This window comes from Branchiostoma floridae, chromosome 2 (genome assembly GCF_000003815.2).
Source record: "Branchiostoma floridae strain S238N-H82 chromosome 2, Bfl_VNyyK, whole genome shotgun sequence".
NCBI lineage: Eukaryota > Metazoa > Chordata > Leptocardii > Amphioxiformes > Branchiostomatidae > Branchiostoma > Branchiostoma floridae.
In genome coordinates, this window is record NC_049980.1 from 13,919,771 (window position 1) to 13,936,207 (window position 16,437).

Here is a 16,437-nt window from a genome sequence, read left to right on the forward strand (position 1 = left end):
AAAATGAATACAGTTAAGAATCTATAAAAATAGTAAATGCCAATAACATGCATTTGTTACCAATATATTTGTTTACGGACATAAATATAACAAAACTTTGATTTCTATTACTTACGTTTTCTGTGGTCATGTGACACGTGAGAACGAAGAAAGTTTTTACTGATATGTTGAATAAATGGATACTAATAAATCTACTGATTACTGAAAATGTGATAAAACTTCCACTTTGACCTTATTTCTGTCTGTTTTGCCATTTTTAGGACTGTCCGTTTTATTAGGCTCTGATGACGTCATCGCATCCACGTTGGAGTCCAACATGGCGGAAGAGGTTAGTCACACAGTGCACGGGGAGGTCGGATTGTCAATGGGTTGGTAACGTAATTATGTAAGATTTGTGTCGGATTTTCACATTCAGATTTTCCGATGTTGGATCCGACAGAAATCCAGAAATCAGGCCAAATCAATGGCGCCCGCCCATTGTTTTTCCGTCAGTCTTCCGATGCGTTCCCAATAGATGTTGGAAATGTGTCGGTTTTAACGCACCGACTGGAGGTCACTTGAGGTCATGACAGGCGTCAGGCCCCGATTAACAGGATAATGTAGGAATATCTCGATATGAATAAACGAGCTACAGAGTTGATACTGTTTTGTTGATAATTTAACAATTTTTTTAGGATGCCCACTTTTTGAAACCACTGTCACTTTCGGTGGCTAGTTGACCAGTGCATTATGTTGATCATGACTAATGTCGTGTATTCCCATTCTTCAGGTTGGCAATACCGTCAAAGTTTGAGGATGGAGATGTGCTGTCACGGAAGAACCGATTTATCTTATATTATCTATTGATTTATCCGTTTTGTTCCTGTTGAGTTTGATTTCCTGTTGATTTATTAATGTTTCACTGTTTTTCTCAAAAGTTTGTTTTGTCACTTTAACACTAACTCTCTAATACTAACACTAATCTAGGAACTAACACGTTTCGAAAGTTAACATGAACTCAGCCAAAGACAGTCCACACAGACTATAGTTATTAACAAGATAATAGACTGGATATTATCACTTGATAAAAAAAGACAAAGTCAAGCATTGGCCAGACCATACGAGTAGAAGACGGATCAACCTGACATCGCTATGGAATAAGCTTCCTCGGACTTGCTTCCCCATGGGTACAATCTGAAACTGTTTAAGACGTTCGGACTACCGGTGGCTGACTTGGTAATGGTGTACTGTGGATTTATCAGGCCTATTCTGGAATATTGTGCACCAGTGTACCACAACAGTCTTACAAGCAAACAGACCGCAACCTTGGAACTTGTACAGAGACGCGCCTGCCGAACAATCCTCGGGCGTAACTACACTGACTACTCATCAGCCCTGCAACAGTGTGGACTTGAAACACTGGAGGAAAGAAGAACCAACCTCTGCCGTAGGTTTGCATCCAGTATGCAGAAGTCAGAAAGAACTGCACACCTGTTACCGCAAACCCGTGGTCAGACGCATGGCCGTAACCTGCGGAATTCACAAACACTGACCGTACCTACCTTCCGCACCGTGACAAGATTCCGCAACAGTCCTGTACCATCAATGCTAAGGCTTCACAACGAGAAAAAATGACAATGTTTATGAACTGTAAACTATGTATGCATTTATTCATGTTAAATGAACTATCCACTTAAAAAACAATTTTCTCCGAGATCATTCGTGCAATCACGTGCTAGAAATTGATTGTGTATGTTAATTATATTAAGTAAGCAGAGATTTTAATGTACAACAAGTCACAATTCAGCCCCTGGCTGCCAGTACTTTGTTTTACTAATAAACCATATTTGATTGTTTGATTGATTAAGTCAAGGGTTAACAGACATCTTTCACAATACAGTATCATAACCCAAAACGTTTGAGTGGCTCCACGAGCCTTTGCGGTGAATCCTATATATATATGGCCTCCTTCGGTCATATGGCCTCCTTCGCCCCCCCCCCCCATCTACCCAGGTGAATCCTAAGTAAATAAAAAAAAAGATAACCACTGTCCGATAATTGGTAGTATTTTTTCTGTATCACCGTAGTTTAAAAATACTGTGCGTCGAAATGGGTCCATGAAAGCCATGAAGATATTTTCACGCAAGTGGATGACATAACGATTTTATAAAAGATGTGTCATCGGTAACGGCCATGAAATGCGCTTCAAGTTTCTGCCGACGTTTTGCATCTTCCGCAATACGTCCTGCAATCTTCCGCAGAATTAGAACACGTAACGTTAAAAAAAATTCTGGACGTCCCGCAATCATCTGCAAAAATTGTATGAAAGACGCCAGAAGGTTTCCGCATACGCAAGAGATATGTTGCACATGTACATAGTACAATAGTAGTTGAAGGTAGGAGGTCCATAACAGATCAGTCAGAAAACATTTTTATTTCCTAAACAAAGGTGCTTTAATCAAGAAAGTGTGGTATTCATTTTTTGGTCCATCTATCTATGATAAGCAACTGGGTTGACGGCTCAGCAATAGAAAATGCTCATTAACTGGACCTCATTAACATAATTTATCAAAAGGTTTGTATTCATTGAATTGCTCTGATAATAAACATGATTTGTGAACAGGTTTGGCGCACGATGAAATATACGCAATTGTTCTTGTCAAAATCACTTAAATCAGTTTCTTTTTGTACAGTTTTGTGAAAAGGTTATGATATGGCTTTTTAAGAACCACATTCAAAGTATGCAAGCGTAGACAACTTAGTACATGAGTGGTGTGTACATCCTTGAGTTTTCAGGACCTCATTAACATAATTTATTAAATGTTTTTATTTATTGAATTCCTCTAATAATAAACATGTTTTGTGAATGGGTTTGACGCACCATGAAATATACGCGATTGTTCTTGGCAAAATCACTTAAATCAGTTTCTTTATGAACAGTTTTGTGAAAAATACATAATGTGGCCATTTTATAAACCACATTCTAAAGTATGTGAGCATAGACAACTGTCTGCATGAATTATGTGTTCCACATCACCTGGGGTAGCGTATAGTGTTAGCAGTCATTCACGCTGAAGCGTGATAATTGCTCTATCTTGGCTTGGTCGCCTGGATCGCCATACTGCTAGCCTCCGGGCCTACCCTATATACCTTTCGGGGAGCTGTCCAGCTTGTCTTCAGACTGACTCTAGAATTTGTTTTGATTGTCTACCCCAACAAAAAGGGAGTCAAAACAACGTCCTTGGTCAGACCAATGTGTTTTGCCCTTCGGGGAAAACATTAAAAAATAATGTCGCATCAAGGGATCGAACCCACATTTTCTGGGTTCAAAGTGATCGTCTGAAGTTACCTTTTTTCTTTAATTATTCATATTCTTAACGCCACAGCTGAGAAAACAAAACAAATCGCGACTATCACGGATGTCAATCATTCAGTAGCCATGGTAACCAATAAAGAAGCTATTCGTCACTCAGTGGCGTTGCCATGGCCACATCCAAGCGGGGAAATCCCATCTGCCACGTTTGTTAACTTGTTGTCTAGGTGACCTGCATCGGAACTCTGTAGGAAAAAAAACCCGACATGAAACCATTAATTGTCGTCGGAAGGCCATCAGATTAATGTCGGAAGTTAAAAGTCCATCGGATAAGTGCCGTTATATCATTGGAAAATCGACATTGGAATATGGTTTTCCTACGAAAATCCAAAGGGCAAGACGGATCACCGTAAATTCCGACGAAAAACCATCATATTCCCACATGCATGGGCCGATGTTTTTCCGACATTTTTCTTGGGTAAACCCCACCTCCCCGTGCACTGTGTCAGGAGTTACGAACGTAGCAAAATTTTCTTGTTTGTAGCATTTATCCGAACATGTATCGTATTCAGATGTTAGTCATTGGTTTCTTAGTTTACACAGATATGTGTGGCTTCAGTTCAGTGTCAAGAGTTGGCCACATGGTGTAAAATTCGTCAAAAACGAGTAGTAATTAGCCGGCTTTCCGACCTTACGCGTGGCAAAATTCCGGCAGGTTTAATAGTTCTGCCCGGGGGGACAAAATGATGTTTCGGATGAAAATCTCACGTTTTTGCGTCGTCCGAACATGATACTAACTCTAGTTCTTTTTGTTTATCTCGTATATCACCATGTGGGAAATACTGACTTACTAAGTGATCTGTTTCATAACGTGTTTATTAGATTAAAAAGGTACAAATTTTGAGAGCGACATGATTTTGTCTAAAGTTGTCAGACAAGTTTCCCTAGGCAAGGAGAGACTGTAGGCCGGGAAGACAACTTGGCATCGATGCAACTAATAATAAGGCAGTTTGTTCATCAGCAATATATGCCTTCGTGTTTGAATGTACTGTGCTTCGGTGATTCTTCAGTTGTACACAGAACGATCAACTAGTAGAAGTAGAGGGGAGGTTGTGGCCATAATTGAAAGACTTTGTGGGCGGGGCTAGACCATTACTTATAGATCCGTGTTACTTTGTGTATGTGTAATCTCCAAGCAGATCCTACAATGGCATAAGATCTGTATCTGTATCTATATAGCCGGTATAACCGCCATTCGGCGTAACACACCAGCTAAGATAGTACCAAACTGGCCAAGAAGTTTAGTCAGCCAAGAGGTGTCCATTTGCCCGGTAGCAAAACACACTCCTAAGCCGGCTTCACTCCTCTGGCAGCTTTTGATACTATCTTATGCTACCGTAGGATCTGCTTGGAGATTAGTGTATGTGTACTTAACTAGCATTAGAGATAGTACATTCATGAGAACCCTTGGCTGCTTGTGAATTATTGCTATATAAGCTTATTAAGCCATGGTATTATCTGTTGTCGTTGTTTTTTTTTAAACATATAGCAACGACATAAAATATCAAGTGTGATGGATTTCTATGTTATTCCGTTTTTGTGTGTCCTCTGTAAATGTGAATTCATGACACTGCTAATATGCATTTCCAATGTGCACGATGTAATACAACTTAACTACAGTAACAGGATTACTTCTAAAACCTCATTTCCCTTTCTGTTGTGAAATTAAGTCCTTGCGAAAATGAATGAATGTACATTTTGCACTGGCAGCCAACTCTAGTCTAAGCAAAGGTCAATCTTACACCCTAATTAGATCTGTTGGACTGACACCACTAGTGCCAAGGATAGCCACATCACTGAATCAAACTGTCTTAAGTACTATTGTAGACAAAATAGAACAGTGACATATCTTTTAGATGTGGAATGAACTTTTCATTTTTGATTAAGCAAGTAAATCTAAAAAATTTTTTTCTCATATTCTGACCGAACTATTTATGTTACAGACAACTACAGCTATGCTGGCAGTCCTACTTTGCCTGTGTGTCCCACCAGCCTTTGGGTTCTATGTGCCTGGTGTTGCACCGGTGGAGTTTACAGCTGGGATGCCAGTAGATGTCAAGGTATTGATATTGGCATACTTCGACTCTGAAGCTTGAGTATCAATCATTTGTTGAATCACTTAGGCCAAAGTAATATTTGGACTATCATGCTTCGTAAATACCTTTCATATACTTTTGGCTTTATGGAAAACACAGGCTTCAATAATGATAGAAGAAATGATGACACTATGATATCACTTGTGTTGTATCATATATACAGTCATTGCACCTGTCAGACCGTCACACTGTCGACAATATATATTGTCTGCCATATTTTTTGATTGTCAGAAAGTTGCCCAAAAATTTCGATTTAAAGTCAATAGAAGGTTGCACATATTGTCACCTGAAAATATACCTGTTGCATATTCAATGGGGTTCTGAGACCTGTGAACATCAGCTAATCTCTACAAACTGTGTGATGGTGGAGAAAACGCTGGGCATATTACTGCCAAAGATGTTGTAGGCCAATACATTGCCCTGCTGTGTGACGCGTATCAGCTGTACGGTAATTCAGTCTTCATATTTTCTTGGCAAAACTGTTTTCTTTCCAATTTGGTGAGTTTAACTGTTGACATGTGTTGGCAGGCTGTAAAGATGACCAGTACAAAGACCCAGCTCCCATACGAGTACTACTCAGTGCCATTCTGTCAGCCAGACAAGGTCAAGTACAAGGCTGAGAACCTTGGAGAAGTTCTGAGAGGGGACAGGATTGTCAACACACCATACCTGGTAAGGCAGGAGAGTCCAGGGCTCGAAATTCATTTTTGGTTAATACTAGTATAGGATCATAGAAAATGATTGTGGACAACAAAGCACAACACAACACCATACAACTCGACATAGAATATGGTAGAATGACTCTATGAAAAGTGGCCCATGTTCATAAATTGCAGAAATTAAAGGTCATGGTATTTATTGTTAGGGAATGGGCTTCCTTAGAAATAAGTGAATAACTGAAGGGATTACCCTAAAGATTCATGGATAGATAATAAGTACATAAAAGTAATATCCTGATATACTGTGTCACTGATGATCGGTATCTTTCACTCAACTTCAGAAAAATTTCAGTTTTTATATCCATGATTCTGACTACGTCCAATAAGACAATTTCTGACAAGGTAAGAATCATTGAAAATCTAAGTCCAACTTTGCTTCAGAAAGATTTATACCAACACAAATGAACCTTCAAGCTAAATTGTACATTCTTTCCTGAAAACAGGTGAACATGAAGGAAGACAAGGCATGTGAGGTGCTGTGTGTGAAGCCAGATAAGGCATTGAAGTGGACCAAGGCAGAGTCAGACCTGGTAGCAGAAAAGATCCGTCAGGACTACAGCATTCACTTGTAAGTACAGGAATATTTGCAGTTGGACTTAAAGTGATAAGAGTACCAAAAACAAACTTTGATCAATCTTCTTGTGTTATCATTGTTTGGCCTTTCAGTATGGATGCACTTCTCCTTTGCAATGCATTAGTGTCACTTCTCTAGGTATGAGTTCCTGTGTTAGAGTACTGTAAGTCTTGAAACTTCTGCTGTAATTTATTTCCACTATTGCTGTGACCTCTCCACTGCAAATTCATGGCACCATCAAAATGTCCTTTGTACATGGCTGCTGTACTACAGAATAAACTTTTATATAGTAAAACATTACAAAAACATTCTTTTCCCTCCTACCAAGAAAGTAAATGAATTACATTAAATTACATAATATTTGAGTATCGTGTCATGTAATACCCATACAGTATACATACATGAATTAGAATAACACTGTCTGTATTTTACCAGTATTGCAGACAACCTCCCCTCTGCTACAAGGTTTGAGATGCTGGACACAGGACAAGTCATGTATGAGCACGGCTACAGAATCGGATATGTGGTGGACAATGTGGTACGTTCTGCTCTCACCCTGGATTCTGAACTTCTTATGAACATCTATTATTCATCTGTTCAAGTGCTTCATGGAATTCAAGTAGAATCTTACAAGTAGTTGATAATAGTGCTTATGACATGACCATTATTATGATGTGAAAAAAGAAGTGGCCAAAAAAGTATTTACAGGTCACTAAGGATGTACTGGAACCCATCATGCTGGAATCAACATAGATTTCAAAGGGCAGGATTTGACATTGCAATTTATCATTAAAATCTCATTTGAATTCCTCTGTTTTCAGCCATACATCAACAACCACTTGAAGCTTGTGTTGCACTACCACACAGAAGATGAGTAAGTCATTCCCAATGCTTCTTTTTATTAAATTTTTTCATCTGTTCGTGTTTTCCAGAGAAGAGTACTGTACATTTACATACAAAAAGTGATGAAATTGTACCAATTACAAAGTTGTGTACAGTACATGGTTGACATGTCATGGAACAACTGCATACCTCAGCTCTTGTATACATTTTGTACACGTTGAATCAATGTTATGACAAATATTGTTCGTTAAAAATTTGTATCAAAGTTAAGCAATAAAATCGCTTTGTATATGTAAGCGTGCCAATGTATTCAAAGTGTCACATGCGCTTTTACAGAATAGAGAGAAGACACTGCCTAATAAGATTTGTTCCTTTTTTGGCATGTTATCTTACTTTTTTTTTCTTTCTCACAGGGAAACCTTCCGAGTAGTTGGCTTTGAAGTGGAGCCAAGGAGGTGGGTAGCGACTTTGTTCGTAAAGGCCACTGTCACTGTATTTGAAAATAACTACCCTGAATAACTCTAACTATAGGAATGAAAGACACTTCTTCACTCTATCAAATTTGCTCACAATCTCTCCATCATCTCCCTCACAGCAGGAAAATTGATCAGCGAACAAATCTGCAAGCTCTAAATGACATTTTTAGCAGTAATGCACCCATTACCCAATGTTCTCTTGATCATTGCACAATTGCTCCATCCAGAGTGATATGCTAGATTTTCATTTGAAAATTTGATTTGAGTCTCTGGTGATTTTGAATTTAGCATCCATATTGCAATATCAACAGAAAAAGCGAAAGCTAGTTAACTGTGCTACAGGGGCTTTAAACTGCACTGCAAAAATTTACTTTTAACACAGGTAGACTTTTGTCCAGTATGTAGAGAAGTCCACCAGTGAAATACTTTGAGATGACTTTGATATTTTTCTCCCCTCAGTATAAAATATGGTGAGCTGACAGTGAAGGATGGAAAGTGCAGCATGCCATCAGACCCTGAGAAGAAGCTTGCTGGTCAGGCTGTGAAGGAGAAGCAGGAAACAGAGGTCATGTTCACATATACAGTGGAATGGAAGGTAAGAGTTTGTTCCAGAAATTGGGGACCAGTATCAAGATGTCTATAGTAATTTTCAATGGCATAATTACAGTGGCCAATAACATGCCAGCCCAAGCGTTGCACAATGCAACCATTGGGATATGGCTAGTTCATAGAACACAGCCCCATCATGTTCCAACACTTCTATGTTCCAAGACCCCATGTTCCCACGCCCCTATGTACCAGCGCTCCTATGTTTTGATGCTCACATGTTCCACCCCTTCATTCTTAACACCCTCATTCTCAATGAGGTTAGTGTTAGAACATAGCAGTATAACCACTTCATACAGTTCAGTTGCCATTGTGAGTTTTATGTGCTTAGATGTACTTTGCAAGTTTGTCTCACCACTGCAGTTCTGTGCCCAGTAGATGGAACACTTGAATGTTGTAACAGCTACCTGAGCAAATCAAATATCCATCAACCTACTACCTCTCATTTACAATTGAAGTATTTGCGTTAAGCTGATCTGTTTCTGTTTCCACAGAGAAGCCTTGTGCGCTGGGCATCTCGCTGGGACACCTATCTCACCATGACAGATGTACAGATTCATTGGTTCTCCATCGTCAACTCTGTCGTGGTAGTCTTCTTCCTCGCTGGTGAGTTCAAACTTTCTTTGCTCTTATTCTGTTAAGTTTGTGTGACACAGTAAACAAGCTTCAGCTGTACTAGTTGATCGCTAAGGAGAACGCCACATTTGAAGATCCCTAGCAGATTTTTTGCCTGAAAGTCTGTTCCATCACATTGGACAGGGCTTAGGAACCTTTGAACATCAGCTGATCCTTGAAATTAATGCATGCAGTTATTTAGAGAACACAAGGCATATTGTTGTCAAAAATTTCATCCAGAACATGTTGGTCTCATACATTTGTTTCATGTGATTTATGCAGGAATCCTAACCATGATCATGGTGAGAACTCTGAGGAGAGACATTGCCAACTACAACAGGGAGGAGGATGTGGTGAGGGAACTTCACATTCTTCCAATCAAACCTTGCCTTTGTTTATTTGTTTATTTGAATTCATCACACAGTGATTGGGAGGGCAAAACAGGTTCGAACAACCTTTACAAGTTGCCCTCCCTCACATAAAAATGACACCAGTACATACAAATCAATAACATACAAGCCACAACATCAATACATACAATACAGGTCATAATACAGGTCATATATATATATGGAAAGCATAATCTGGGTAGCACTACTTATAAAACTATTGCCAAGCGCGGCCTCAAAGCCACACATGAGCCACACCCACAAGAAGTGGACCAAGTGCAAGGTTGGTCAAGACTGTATTGTAAACTGAGTCTGTCATAGGCAGACTTTACCAACTTGTGCTTGAATGCTAACGCATCAGACTTTCTCTGATAGGAGCTTCTGATTGGTCAAGAATTAGGGAATGATACTAGGGGGAGAAGTTAGAGCTAGCAAAAGGGTGGTACTGCACAATGTAATACTAGTAGCTACTTCTCTGGCTTCTTGGCTGTGATGCAGTATATTTTGCTTCATTTGCTGTTCATGAATGTTTATAGCTGTTCATCTTGTTTTTTTTTAATCTTTTTTTCATCCTCTTGCATTACAATTGGAGTATGCAGAGGATCATCCATGAAATAACTTACTGTGGTATATGACTAATCTTGGAAACCCTTGCTGTATTGTGCAGGAGGAGACACTAGAGGAGACAGGGTGGAAGCTGGTGCATGGTGATGTGTTTAGACCACCACGTTACACCAAGCTGCTCTCATCACTGGTCGGGGCAGGAGTGCAAATCTTCTTCATGTCTGTCATTACAATAGGTACGCTGGCATGTTTCGTAAAAGTCATATGTATTCTATTTATAGAATTGTCAATGAATTGTCATGATTGATAACAACTCTTACTTCAATAACGTGGTCATTATTCAACACTTCTTTTTTTATAATATCTCCACTTAATATTGTTTGCCACTGTAACCATAACCTGGGCTCAAAATTTCTTTTGGAGATAGGCGCACTGGTGCACACAACTTCAAAGGTTCACAGAAAATGCTTTTGGGTGCACAGTATACAATAAGGTAGAATGGCAAAACCTAATCACAATGGGTATATACATTCAGTATTTCAAGTCCTGTCAACGCTTTTATTAACTGTAGGGTTGAATGTACAATTATGTATAGTTCAAATTGTCTGCTTTTAAACAGTTTAATTTAGCTTTTTAGATTGAAGTCCTTTTAGGATTTCCATCCATTTTGATCTGCTATTCATATATTTGTCGTTAGTAATATTTCTCCAATGCATATATTTCATAGTAAACTATCGTTCCTCTGTCTTTTTCTAGCATTTGCTATGTTGGGTATGTTGAACCCATCCATGAGAGGTTCCCTGATGACATCTATGATCTTCCTGTTTGTCTTCCATGGGTGAGTACCAGCTCCCCTGTACAGATATACAGTTTTCCATGATTTTTTTTATTTTAAAAGTTTTGTTTTACTTTAAACTACTGGTGCTAGGTAGAGACATTGATAGACATGAATTCTATTAGCATAACAATATTTGTAAAGTAGCATGGTTAAGAGTTACTTAAGATTTATGCTTTTACAAATCATTCGATGATGGGAATTATGTTGCCCATGTTCAGTCAGTCATAGTTTTGCAAATGAGGTCAGACCAGAGTTGTTCTATATTTTCAACTGACAGCTAAAGTTTTTTCAAAAATAGACCAACTTCCAGTTTACATTTCATCTTGAGAAAAACACTGTATTAACTTGGGTTATGAATAATTTTGTTCCTAAGTACTTATTATGATGCAACTATGGGTAAGCATTACATCATACATTGATTACCCTTTGGTCTTCGAAATTGCAGAATGTGAAGTACCCTAAATCTTTCTGTGCATCTTTAACCGGTCAAGCACTTGTCTTGCACGCTGTTTTTTTAGACCTATCATTGAAATTGACCCTATTTCCCTATGTACTGCTATGGTAGCCATGTCTAGAATTCGGGCACAGGCTCAAGAGTGCTAGCTCTAATTCTGTTTTTTTTTTTTTCCACACAGGTTAATTGCTGGGTACTTCTCTGGAAGACTGTATAAGAGTATGAAAGGTACCACATGGAAAACGGCAGCATTCCAGACTGCCACGATATACCCAGGCATTGTGTTTGGCACCGCTTTCCTGCTGAACTTCTTCATCTGGGGGGAGCACTCCTCCGGGGCCGTGCCCTTCACCACCATGCTGGGCCTGCTGGCCATGTGGTTTGGCATCTCCCTACCACTGGTGTACCTGGGCTACTACTTTGGGTTCAGGAAACAGGTGGGTTTGTCTTCAAAAAACATATGCTGATATATCAGGTATTGAAAGCTACTTTTGGCTACAGCTGTAGTCATCAGAGTCAAAGTACTGAGACAGGATTGCCAAAGACATTGCAAAGCTGCACAGGACAACTGATTGTTTGTATTACATACCGCATAAACTGTCTTGTGTCATAACACACCAGGTTTATACTGAGCAGTACAAGCTGATTATCCCAACAGACTTATTTGATCCACTTAGAGTCAAACTGGAAAGAGCACCTATCGGTACATCTATAGGTGTAACATGCTTGATATGTGGCTGTCCTCAAATGTGGGACCTCCAACATAAGTACACTGCATTCACACCTTGTCTGTGTTTTTTTTTTAGCCATATGAGGTCCCCGTGCGAACCAATCAGATCCCTCGTCAGGTTCCCGAGCAGGTCTGGTACATGAACCCGCTAGTGAGCATGCTCATGGCAGGCATCCTGCCCTTCGGTGCCGTCTTCATCGAGCTGTTCTTCATCCTGACTGTAAGTACATGTGTTGTGTTCTTCCCAATCCAATAAGTTAGAGGTAGTCTATTGATTATCATATGAGAGCCGATGCTGTAGCCATAGTTTTGTTTTTGATAACAAGGTTTTTGTACACAAGAAGAGAGTTGATGCCTAGCCAACCTGAGGAAAGTGTCATATGATAAAAAATATGTCAGCAAAGTGTCCAAAAAAAGTTTGTTATCCAGTGATTTACCAACATGAGGAAACTTTTCATGGAAATAGTTTAGTTTGTTTAATCAGTATTATAATACTGACAACTTAGAGAAGTAAAAAACAATTTTCCATGCAAAGGCATTAATGCTGGTATGATGATCACTGCAGTTCAATGGCACATGTGAGGTTTTACTGACATAGCCTGTTAACGTTTGTTTGCAGGCCATCTGGGAGAACCAGTTCTACTATCTGTTTGGCTTCCTGTTCCTGGTGTTCAGCATCCTGGTGATCTCCTGCTCCCAGATCTCCATCGTCATGGTGTACTTCCAGTTGTGTGGGGAGGTGAGCAAGGGGTAGTAGCTGTACGAGTGGGACGTTTGGGAATAATCGAGTCTAATCTACGTTAATTCCTCTGTAAAAATGTTGTAATTCATTGGTGTATATGATTGTTTGTATTTATTTATTGTATTAGTGTGTGCCTGCTGTCATGTGAATATTGCAGAGTGGCAGGATGTACTTTGTGTGTGTGTTTTAAGGCAGAAGTGGTGTAGTCAGATACTTGGAGAATTCAAAGTCTGGTTTGGCTTGTTTTACTGCACTGTTGCCCTAGTGTTACTTGTGTTACTTGTAACAGTTAGCCTAAGGATTGTTACTCTATTGTTACTTTAGAGTAGATTTTTAACAGTCCTTGGTCTGTTTTGCAGGACTACCACTGGTGGTGGAGATCCTATATAGTCTCAGGAGGGTCAGCCATCTATGTGTTCCTGTATGCCATATTCTACTACATGACTAAGGTAAGACTGGCAAGATGTATATTGAGTAATAGATGTCCTAGGCATCCAGCCCCATTGCAATGAGACACAAATGCTTCCCTCTGTTTCATTAACATACTGTAATTCTTGAAAATTTTAGTTAACTCTCCACTAGTGATTATTGACACGGCAAATGTGTGTTCCTGATGTATTTGTACTGTATGCAGAATTCTTTCATACCATGAAATAAAACGGCCAAAAAAGTAAAAGTTTATAGTATCTTATATTCAACCTACTGTTCCCCATCCATATCATAATATCTTTAATTCCCAGTAAAATTTATTATTATTATTAATTGCCTTCTTTTGCCCTCTCAAACACGTTTATCTCTTCCTCGTCTTCTGTGGAATGTCAGATAAAACCATGTTAGTAATACATGTCTTTGTTGCACAGCTGGAGATAGAAGACTTCATCCCAGGGCTGCTGTACTTTGGCTACACGTCCCTCATGGTCTTCACCTTCTGGATCCTGACAGGAACTATTGGCTTCTATGCTGCCTATATCTTTGTCAGAAAAATCTACAGTGCCGTCAAGATAGATTAACGACCATTAACAGCTTTGAGCAATCATGAGCAATGTAGAGAGAGTCTATCTGTAGGCCTCTTGTTATTCTTCCTATTGATGGCTTTCCAAACTGGACGGATGGAAAAGACATAATGTTGCTTTGGTGGTTTTGTAAGTGAAAGAATATTAATTACTCTGGAGTCTGGAAGAAACTAAAAACTCCTGTTGTTCATATTTACACCTTCATGTTTGGAAGGATTTTACATTACCACACGTGATGTTGGGTGAAAGAATGAATGTTGACATAATCAGACAGCTATGTGTGTATATACATTGTCACGCAGTCCTGATAAAATCATCAGGAGGCCATTGCAAGCATTGTTTGTATGGAAAGCCATCAATAGCAAGTTAAGTTGAATGTGAAATTTTGGTTCAACTATAACAAATTCCATAGATCTCCCACATTTAGAGACTTTTTTGTTGTTGTTGTATATTTCTATGGTGGAACGGGAGAAGTATAGTAGGCTGAAAAGGGTACAAGTCACTTAAGTTAGATTTAGATTGATATGATGCTTATTTGTTCTACTATACATGTACATGTACTTGTAGTAAAAATAATGTGGCATTCACAATTATCATAAAATACATTTACACACGAAACTGAACTAATTCCTCAAAGTACGGACTGGCTACTTTCACATACATGATGTTGATACTTATCCTTTGCTACATTGCAAGTTGTATGTACTTTTGTTTATGTCTGCAAGTAAGTTGACCTATCTGCCAATGCCACATGTGACAGGATAAGAGTTTAGTGTGCATTGCCCAAGATGTTTTAAGATTCCTTTGAAAGTTGCAATCAATTCAGTTATGTAAAGAGAGAACATATTATCAAGCAGTGTGTGCTAGGCATTTAAGTATAACATTTTGCTTTTTATGAGTATTGCAGTCATGTATGTAAATTTATTATGTTTTTTGGGGGGTCAAAAATAGTATTGAGATGTGCATCAAACATTAAGTTAGGTCATGTTGAAAAGGGCTTTATGATCTCTTTTGTAATCTACAACTCTTGAGTCAGCGTGAATTCAGCTATTGCCAGTATGTGAGGCAAGTAAACTTGGCATTGTAGCTACACAGCCAACTGTAAGATAGTTACCATATGATGCATATGTTATCTGGCTTTGCTTACATGGTACATTGCATTGTGCAGCATCTTTTCTTAGGCCATATTGATTTGATTATATGGATGCTGCATTGCTGCTGGATGCACATTAGTTTTTGTCAGTTTTTGACCATACAGCATACTTTAAATTGTACAAATCAGCTGTAGATAAGTACATATGTATACCATAAATTGACAAAAGATATCGGAATATGGGTACTAAAGTCATAGAATGCCAAAGTCAATTTCAAAATCAAGGAATTAGGTGTGAAAGAACAAAAAATTGTATTGTTCGGTTTACAGTGTTTAGTCATTTATCCACCTTCCTGATCACTTATATTTCATACTAGAGGCAACCTTCTTGGGGCCAAACTGTTTTATTTGCTTGCTCGCATCAGTTTTGGGGTTCCCAGAGGATGTCATCCATATTATCAAATCAACATGGCCTTACCCAAATTCAGGAAAATTGAATAGCCTGACTTGCCATTTCAGTCTGCAAAATTCATGCTACAAATGTAGCTGTTGATCTGAAAAATTCCATTACTGATAAGGTAGTATGATGTTTTATTTTCTAGTGTTTGTTGATTTCTACAGACTTGGATGTTATGTACTGTACGTTTTTTGGTATCACTGGATTTTTTTTTTTGCCCTATAAGGCGGTGAAGGATTTTTTTGGAGAGAATTATGTAAATAGAGGTGTACTTTAAATGGCTATATTTATTGGAGTATTTCTTGTTATTTTACTATGGGCAGATGCACTTACGAAATCTTGTCTTTATCAATGTTTCATGCATATCTGGCATGATTGTGTAGAAACTAGTGTCAATGGTTTACTTGGTGATGACTACACTTCCTTAGTAGTAGCTTTGTCAAAAGTATTGTACTGTGGCCAGTTCCAAACCTGTCAGAGAAATTTCAATATATTGACAATTTGTATAGTTCCATGTGTGTGAGTTTTCTTGTTGTTAAGGTTGTCGTTTCAATTTGCAAGTTTCCCAACATAGATGAAGTGTAATTCGTCTGTTTGAATTCTGGTGATGGCACAAACACTACAAATGTGCCATATACATGTATGCCACAAAAGTCATTTTCCTAGCATGCCATTGCATTAGTTAATTGAAAGAATTGAAGTGATAAAGAAACATTATAGTAGTAGTCCACTGTGTTCTGCTGCTGCAGAAACATTATATATGGTAGAATAAGATTGTCTGCAATGAATCATAAAATGAAGGTGGCTATTGTCTGATATGGAGTCAGACAAATGCCTGCCATGTTATAAACTGCCATTAGTGGCATATTATCTTCA

General features: G+C 38.7%; 1 protein-coding gene and 1 long non-coding RNA gene across 3 annotated transcripts; both read left to right on the forward strand.

The window, feature by feature from the left end:
- Positions 1-168: 168 nt before the first annotated feature.
- On the forward strand, positions 169-16,071 carry LOC118409970 (transmembrane 9 superfamily member 4-like). 2 transcript variants are annotated; one of them, XM_035811397.1, is made up of 17 exons: positions 169-328; positions 5,296-5,412; positions 5,977-6,120; positions 6,611-6,735; positions 7,177-7,279; positions 7,563-7,615; positions 7,998-8,039; positions 8,520-8,655; positions 9,161-9,272; positions 9,564-9,634; positions 10,338-10,470; positions 10,991-11,072; positions 11,708-11,963; positions 12,333-12,476; positions 12,876-12,995; positions 13,358-13,447; positions 13,859-16,071. In XM_035811397.1, the coding sequence occupies exons 1-17, from the start codon at positions 317-319 to the stop codon at positions 14,006-14,008; spliced, it is 1,890 nt and encodes a 629-aa protein (XP_035667290.1). In that variant the 5' UTR covers positions 169-316; the 3' UTR covers positions 14,009-16,071. The 2 variants fall into 2 exon arrangements, with proteins under 2 accessions (XP_035667290.1, XP_035667289.1); XM_035811396.1 differs by lacking the exon at positions 169-328 and adding an exon at positions 4,305-4,337.
- LOC118409973 lies at positions 336-1,546 on the forward strand. The gene is made up of 2 exons (XR_004830508.1): positions 336-368; positions 770-1,546. It is a non-coding gene; the product is annotated as an uncharacterized LOC118409973 (long non-coding RNA).
- Positions 16,072-16,437: the final 366 nt, after the last annotated feature.